Source organism: Papaver somniferum, chromosome 11 (assembly GCF_003573695.1).
Source record: "Papaver somniferum cultivar HN1 chromosome 11, ASM357369v1, whole genome shotgun sequence".
Classification (NCBI taxonomy): Eukaryota; Viridiplantae; Streptophyta; class Magnoliopsida; order Ranunculales; family Papaveraceae; genus Papaver; species Papaver somniferum.
The window spans coordinates 36,247,461-36,256,181 of NC_039368.1; the positions used below are offsets into that span (position 1 = coordinate 36,247,461).

Below are 8,721 nucleotides of genomic sequence, written 5' to 3' on the forward strand. Positions count from 1 at the left end.
CTTTTTTTTTTCTTTAGGTTATAATGTTTGGATTGAGGTACCCCTAAATTTGATTTTTTTACCATTACATTTGGTTTTAGTTTTTCTTCCCTTGTTCCCATTTCATACTGGAGCCAGCCCATGAAATGGATTGGCAATTGCCTACCCTGTTGGACTGGCCCCCTAGCTCCTTTTTATGATATGGGCTCCAAATTCCATTTTTCGCATCATGTTTGCTTTAATTTTTTTTTCCTCCCCGTAGCTAGATTCCTAGTTCCGCCGTGGTTACCATTTACCACTGCGCACTTGAAACAAAGAAACGAAATTGAAAGTTATAGTGAACGTAATGATCATTTCAACATCTCCTATTAAGCAGTTAAATGGTAGATATTCACGGTTCCACTAGTCCAAGCTGAAGATGTATCTACTGTCTACAAATTCTTTCAAGACAACAATAGCACATGATTTGCCACATTTGTCTCAATATTTCATCACTGTTGAAGCTAGTGATAACAGGGGCTCCAAGGCAGAATGAGAGAACTTTCTCGCAAACAAGTAACAAGTAGATGTTTCCCCGTAATTATACTGGCACTTCCACCTGTTCCTTATAGATTGAAGAAATCTTTCTGTAATATCAGCACCACCATAAGTTGACGGATGTCCTCCACCCCTTGACCAGTCAACCCATGTTAAAGTGCGGTTTGCATTTAAGGTGGGAAAGAACATAGAAACGTAAGTCGGCATGTAATGTTCGTCCGGGTAGCAATGTTGCCTGCAGTATTTCTTAAATTGTGGGTAGTATTTGGTCTCAGAGATGATCTGCGAAGCTAGAATTCGGTTCATTTCGAACCATTGTGCTCCCTTCCGCCAATCAGACAGCATGATGTATGGTATCAATCTACGACTGTAACGACCACGCGCTGTAATACCAGGATTATCATATGAGTCGACGAAGCTGTGCGCAGATTCTGTGAGGTACTTGTATATAGTGGAGAAATCATGCAAGGGAATGCAAGACTCAGAGAGAAGGACGAATCGCTCATTTGAAAAATCGAGGAGGGCGTTGGCTAAAAGCCGCTTTTCTGCATCTGTTAAGGTAATGCTTCCCCATTCAGTATCCTATAAAAAAAGGACCAAAATAAACAAAAAGTCAGATGCATGGAATGCAGAAAACTAGAAAAGGTTGAGTGAAATGCTAAGAGTTATGCAGGAGAGAAATTTAAGAAAAGATAACATGCATGGTGCATCAACTGATTCAACCATGAAAAATATAAATGGATCAGGATAACCGTGTCATGGAAGAATGTAGATGTGTTTTGCCTAGTTGAACTGCATCATCTCTAAATCAATTGCAAAAGTTTGCAGGTCCATGCATATTAGGCAAGGCCTTTGTATTGCATTTCGGTATTGACAAAACCATAGAGATACATACATAAAATTAGCACTACAATGTATATAAGCTAAGTACCTGACTAGGAATTTCTCTGTCATAAAATGGAGAAGATTTCGAAACGTTAAGCTTGTAACCTGGTACTGTGTGAACATACACTGAGAAAAAATCTTCATGGCCATGAAAAAATCTTTCCCACAGTGGTATCAGTGGTAACGGACCACGCGTCAAAAAAAGGAAGGCAACTTTGGGAACAACGGTATATGGATATTCATGTTTCTTCAGCACCATTGAAGCACTCCGAAAAAGATTTTCATCAGCAATACGTCCCTCCACATTTGCACCAAAACCAAATAGATCAAACAGATCAAGTTTGTGTAATGAAGTCGTTGCTATTAATCCAAATAGCATGCCCGATACAAATATCAACAATGACCAAACTAGTGTCTTCACACTTGGATACGGTGCACTCAAACGCGTAGCAAATCGAACCATCTCTTCTTTTACCTGCAATAATTTCCTACTCTTAGATACCCCAAGAAAGAAAATTACACTTCTCATAGAATGTGATCATATGGTTCTGTTTCCAGAGGAAACATAAGCGAACTTGAAGTCTAAACAGTTCCTTACTCATCGTGATGATACTTCCTATGAGAAGTATTGATTTTTTTCTCAATTTTATAAATAAAAAGGTTTTCATTTCGTGAAAACAAATTTTGATATTTATAATCCCAGTCTTCAGTTCTTTTAATGTTTCCAATTTTTCTTACATGGCAGACTAAGAAGCAATCCGAGAGGAACAAAGTGAACGGACTGAATTCGGTTTCAAAGGAAAAAAACCAGTTATCTATTATGAACACCATACTTATTAAACTCTGAAGTCTGAACTCTCATAAATTTTAGGGCGCCTATATATATTTTCCATTTTAGGAAAAAAAAAAAAACTATGCAGAACTTTGTACTCCGTATTTCATTTGGGTTTTGTTGATTTTCTAAACAGTACTTTAGACTTTAGAGATGTCTAGTCTAGGAAATACCAGCATTTTCTAGGTTTTCGATTTTCATTTTCAGTTTAAAGAAGAGGTCTTCTTCATTTTCATTTTCCGAGAAGAAAAAATAAACAAAATCTGTATATTAATGGAGGAGAGATAAAAGATGAGTCTAAAAATCAAGATTACTGTGCAACTAGATTAGCCCTTGAGTACCAGAAAAGAACTAAAAAACTATATGATCAAATCAATCAGATATCATACCTGTCTAAGGTTGGTTTCTCAAGAACTTCATGCAAGAGCTGCTGCAGTGCACTTCGTTCCTTTTCTAAAAAGTCTAGTATAAAACTTGGGAAAGTAAAAGGTGGTAGAGTTCTTGAATTTGATTTTCTCCATTGATACACTAATACTCAGTGGGTGCAGTGCAGTTAATGTCTTATTTCTGTTTAAAGCTCATATTACCACTTTATCAATAACCATTGATATTCCTTGAGCGAAACTATTTTGTTGTCATCTAAAATTAATGCCATGGTTCTAAAATTAGTTACAACAATAAAAAAAGTTCTGTTTCTTTCCAGTATGTAATTTTAGAAAGTGAATTATTGAATTACCTTTACATGATTCATTCATTCTTATCCCTTAGCTTTGAGAAATATGCTTGTTCTACGGTCTACTTTCATGGTCATGTGTGTTACCGTGACTTTGCACGTTAAATTAAAAATGCGACCGTTTTTTGGGATTGTTTCATACATCTTCTGCTGCTCTTCGTTACGTCACCTTCTTAGTTCCTGGCCATTAAGAACTCAACCAAAGTGGTTTCCCCCAAAGGAAATTGCAATAAATGAAGGAGAACAAACAATGGGAAACGAGTGCAATAAATGAAGGAGAACAAACAATGGGAAACGAGTGCAATAAATGAAGGAGAACAAACAATGGGAAGCGAGTGCGGAGGTAGGTTTGTAAGATGGGGTGCAAAATGGGCTTCGAGTCCATTTTGCATTACAAAAAGAACGCTTTTTTTTTTTTTTGGGACTACTCGAAAAAAAAAGTGGAGGACTACTTTTTGATATAAATGCCCATCCTACATTATAAGGGGTGTCCTAAAAGATTAGGGAAGACTAATCTGTCCTTATTCTAATTAAGGTTATAACCAATACTAATAATCCACTAATCTAACTCATTACCTTACCCACTAATCCAACCCACTAATTAAAACCTAAATTAAAAGAAAAAAATCAGTTTCAAAACTGATTCTATTCTTTTCTTTCTTCATCTTCTTCTTCTTCTTCTTCTCTTCTTTTCCTCTTATTCTTCTTCTTCTTCTCTTCTTTTCATCTTATTCTTCGCAGACATTGACGTTAATCGTCGATTCGAAAAAATTTCATCGTCGATTAATCAATCTTTATAAGCAATGCGTGCCAAGCAAACACCCAGACTTCCAGGATTGAGTCCGGGACTCCCACATATAGTGAATCTCCCAAAACAATTGCTAATACAAAAAGAACTTGAACCACCATTCAGAGGCAAAATCAATCATCCAACAGCAACCAAGAAGTCTGATTCAAGTGAAATGCAAATCCGCGGGTAATTTCCTTCATACCCATTCTTTTCAATTTGTTATTTGTTGAAGATATCGATTAGAAATCATCAAAACTCATTGAAAATGGTAGTTATAGTTGATATTTCGGCTAGGAGAATTTTTTGTGTAACCCTAGAATTGCTAACCGAACTTCCAAAAGTAAAAACAGTTCGGCGTGCTCGCAAAAATTGAAAAATAGTTGGTGACCGAACTATATAATTCGATCTGCTCGCAAAAAAATCTCTCGTAACCGAACTCAATTTTTCCTTTGAAAGAATGAGTTCGGTTTTGTCGATAATTTCTCTTGCTAACCGAACTTTTGAAATATTTAGTTCGATGTGCTCGCAAAATACTCTCGTTACCGAACTAAATTTTTCAAAGGTTAAAAATGAGTTCGGTTTTGTCGATAATTTTTATGGCTAACCGAACTTTTGAAATATGTAGTTCGGTTACGATGCAAAAAAAAAATTGGTAACCGAACTGTAGTGTGCTAACTTCAAGTGTTGTGTTTACTTTATTCTTTAGTTCTATTTGATTTGATAACACAATATTCTCTTATGTTTAGATAATACTTTGGTTTTTGTTCATTAGGAACAAAGGAAAATGATTGAGACTACAACTAGATGAGGATTTGAAAACTCCCACCCCTCGTGGAGCAAAACATTTAGATTTCCGAAAACATGGTGCCACAAATGCTAAACATGGAGGGGTCTTGTTACCGGAAGTCAACCAAGATAATGTTCGTGATGTAATCCAAAGTGTCAATGAAGAGGTGATAGAGAATACAATTGATAATGTTATTCAAGAAGAGAATGATGATGAAGAAGAGCAAGGAAATGAAGACCAGGGAAATGAAGAGGTTGAACAAGAGCAAGTAAATGAAGACCAAGGAAATGTAGAAGAAGAAGAACTAGAACCCGGCAAAGAAGGAGAAGGACAAGAGGAGGAAGAGGAGGGAGAGGAGGTAGACGATGAAGAGGAGGAAGATGATGGAAAAGAGGGAGAGGATGATGATGAAGAAGAAGAGGAAGATGATGGAGAAGAGGGAGAGGATGATGATGAAGAAGAAGAGGAAGGGGATGATGATGAAGAATAGGAAGAGGAAGAAATTTTTCCTGCTAAAGAGAAAAAGAAGCCAAAGCCTCCTAGCAAAAGATACTCACACATTCCCCATGTTGATTTGTGTTTTCCACTGGACCCGACTTATGGTACTCCAAATGATGGAGAGGCAACATTGTTTAGGTACAAACACTCATGGGCTACGAAGATCTATGCGACAAAGGTATTCTTTAAGTTCATAGTGTTACGCTCTTTTCGTATTAATAGTGTTTCGTCAAGTATTAATAGTGTTATGTTCTTTTCGTAGGATCATAACGATGCAGTTCGTCTTATTAAATGTCAAAAGGCATCCACATGGGATTTTTCTTTGGAGTGTGATGAGTTTGTAGCCAAGTTTAAAGAATGTGTGTTATGGAAATCTATTGAGTTAGCACATGTGGAATTTGACACTGTTGCCGTATCCGCATTTCTCGAGAGGCATTATCCCGAGACATATACTATGCATCTTCCATTCGGCGAGATGGGAATTACTCCCGATGATTGCCATAATATCACCGGCTTACCAGTGGAAGGTAAATGTCTTCGAGAAGGCTACAACCCTTCAACAAGTTATGAAGCTCTTGAAGATTTGGCTCTAACATGTCTAGGATGGGATGCAAGAAAGTCTCAATGTGAGTTTAGACGTGCTGTGAGGTCCCCTCAACGTGGAGATGAGTATAATCCAAGAGAGGCAAATGGAACATTGAAGAAGAAGGTCAAGAAGTTCAAGTTGGTAAAGTTGAAGGCATCATTTGGAGGGACAAAAAAAAAGGTGGAGAAAGGAAAGTTGGTGATGGACAGGGAGACCCTTAGGCATCATGTCACCGTTTTTTGGTTATACATGCTAGGAACTGTCATTTTCCCCGACACTTCTGGAAATAGGGTGGATGCACATTATCTACAGCTTTTGGAGAATCTCGATGAGATGAACAAATACTCTTGGGCCACTGGTGTGCTTGCTTTTGTTTTACAAGAGATGAGCAAAGGGTCGAGGATTAAGTATAATAAAATTGGAGGTTACTTAACTCTTGTTCAGGTGAGTTCTTCTACATTGTTATTAGCAAATTATTCGCAAAATTTTTCTGCTTCCAATTCAGTTTTCATGTACGTGGATATTTTCGTATTTTCGCATAGGTTTGGATTTACGACCACTTCCCTAAATTGGGATTGGCTAGTGCAAAAGACCCTTATCCCTATAACCAACCTACAGCAGGAAAATAGTTGTTTTTGGATGCACAAAAGAAGTCTAAAGAAGAGCACTTGACTTCGTTGAGGGAAAAATTGGATAAACTTACGATAAACGATGTGGTATTTCATCCATATGCCGTACCCGATGATGTCTCTGTAGATGAAGACGACTTGAATGCTTTCTCTAGCGTCACGCCTTACTATGGACCAATTTGGTATCCTAACGGCTGAGCAATATATAATCCAAGGAGAATAATAAGACAACTTTGTTGTGTCCAAATGGATCCCGACGTGGAGAATGAAAATTTCACTTTGCTGGTTCAAGGAACAAAGAACACCGAGAAGTATTTTGAGCCAAATCATGAACCAACTCCTGCGGTAGCACATTGGAATGCACTTACTACCTACCACATACCAAGAGGTGATTTGGTACCTTGTGAGGGAGATGTAAATGCATGTTAGGAAGATTATATGGAGTTTTATGAAGAAATTAGTCATCCTTTTTTGATAAATAAAGAACAACAAGCGAAGGCTGATGCGGCAAAGGCAAAGAAGAGGGAGGCTAAGAGAGTTCAGAAGGAGATGCCTATTTGTGGAGAAGAAGCAAAAAGGTTATGGGATAATGTGGTAAGAAAATTTCTTTCTCTTATACTTTTCGGTTGTTTCAAACTATTGAAAAATATTTACTTGTGCTTAAAATTGGAATTAGGTGTTGAAGGGTTCGAAATTGTTGAAGAAATTGATGGCTAAAATCAAAAGTGGATAGACGATGGAGACTAAGGAACAAACCGCCTACTACAAGAAGTTGGAGGGTCTCATAACTAAAAGCATGGTGGAGCCAAGTAGGTCTAAGCAACTGAAGAGGGGTCGACAACCAGGAGAAGGTTCAAGCCGCGTTGTGGACGAAACCGGTGGAGGAGATGAAACCCCAAGTAATGAAGAAGTTCGTCCCAAAACTCGTGCTAAACAAGGAGGTGGTAAAAGGGGTCGACAACAAGGAGAAGGTTCAAGTCGCGTTGTGAAGGAAACTGGTCAAGGAGATGATACCACAAGTGATGAGGAAGTTCGACCTAAAACTCGTGGTAAACAAGGAGGTGGCAAGAGGGGTCGTAAAATTGGTCATTAGTGATTTCTTATGATTTTAGTTTCAAAAGACATCTTAGTTATGGATTTCGTATGGTTTAATTTGGTATGTTTGTGTGTTTTAAACAATTACTTGAGGATTTAGTAGTTTGGTATGTATAACACTTTTATATTTTTTTTTAGAACCTTGTTTGTGTTTTTAATTTTTATTGGGTTTGTGTCTTCAATGTTATAAGACTGAAATGTTGAAATACAGTATTTTTCGGTGACCTAGAAGTTTAAAATTTGTAACCGAACGGTTACCTGTGATAAATTACTGGTCACCGAACTATTTTTTCGGTTACCTGGTAAAATTCTACCAGGTTGCCGAAGTCATAGTTTGGTTGCCTCGCAACATTTTCACTGGTCACCGAACTTTCCTGTAGGCTGAAGCAGTTAGCCTTCATCCATATGATATTAGTTCGGTTAGCAGAACTAAATTTGTCTTGTAATTGAACTGCAGTTCGGTTAGCAGACCATTATTTCGTATGTCACCGAAATGTTCTCTGGAGACTCAAATTTTCGCCATTGCACATGTTGGAAAACTCATTCTCTTGATGCGGAAATCACATAGACCAACTCTTAGGTTTGTTTTGGAGTGTTTTTGGAATCGTATATATGCTTAGTTTGTCTGTGAGCCTCCACAAAAAAGTTCGGTGACCACTTGTATTTGTCTTGTAACCGAACTCGCAGTTCGGTTACAAGACCATTATTTCTTAGGTCACCGAAATGTTCTCTGGAGACTCAAATTTTTGCCATTGCACATGTTGGAAAACTCATTCTCTTGATGTAGAGATCACATGATCAATTCTTAGGTTTGTTTTGGAGTGTTTTTGGAATCGTCTATATGCTTAGTTTGGCTGTGAGCCTCCACAAAAAAGTTCGGTGACCACTTGTATTTTTCATGTAACCGAACTCCAAGTTCGGTTGGATCGAAAGTTTTTCTCTCCTAAACGAACTTGTAATTTTGAAATTAAAATGTTCTTTAGCTGACACAAATATAGTACATAATTTTCCATAGCATTCCACATGGTTACGAAGTTATCAACAAATCCAAAGAGATTATTCTTCAACCGGTGGTGAGCCGACTCTACCAAACTTGTCGCTTGATTTCCCAAGTGTTTATATTGGTTTGTATAGGCATAAAAAAACCTCTCTTTGTGTGGTTCCAACCATTGGTGAAAAACATACGATACAACACCGGGGTAATCGGGAGTATCCCAATGGGCGATAAACTCCGCAAGATTTAGATAATACTCTTCCTCGGTAAGGGACCAACACAATGATTCCCATTCACCTTTGAATGCAACCCATTTAGCGTAATTTATATCGTATTGTTTTTCAATTTTCTCTTTTGCATCCGCTCGATCTTTTTA

General features: G+C 37.6%; 1 protein-coding gene across 1 annotated transcript; it reads right to left on the minus strand.

The window, feature by feature from the left end:
* Positions 1 to 314: 314 nt before the first annotated feature.
* LOC113323492 lies at positions 315 to 2,826 on the minus strand. Its single transcript, XM_026571811.1, has 3 exons — positions 2,623 to 2,826; positions 1,448 to 1,876; positions 315 to 1,098 (listed from the first exon to the last, which is right to left on the minus strand). The coding sequence occupies exons 2-3, from the start codon at positions 1,862 to 1,864 to the stop codon at positions 460 to 462; spliced, it is 1,056 nt and encodes a 351-aa protein (XP_026427596.1). The 5' UTR covers positions 1,865 to 1,876; positions 2,623 to 2,826; the 3' UTR covers positions 315 to 459.
* Between the last annotated feature and the right edge of the window lie 5,895 nt (positions 2,827 to 8,721).

Excerpts from the sequence above, each read along its gene's own strand:
- LOC113323492 (XM_026571811.1), bottom strand. The coding sequence starts at position 1,864 with ATGGTTCGATTTGCTACGCGTTTGAGTGCACCGTATCCAAGTGTGAAG. Across the intron at positions 1,099-1,447 it reads ACAGAGAAATTCCTAGTCAG|GATACTGAATGGGGAAGCAT; the intron begins GTACTTAGCTTA and ends CTTTTTTTATAG.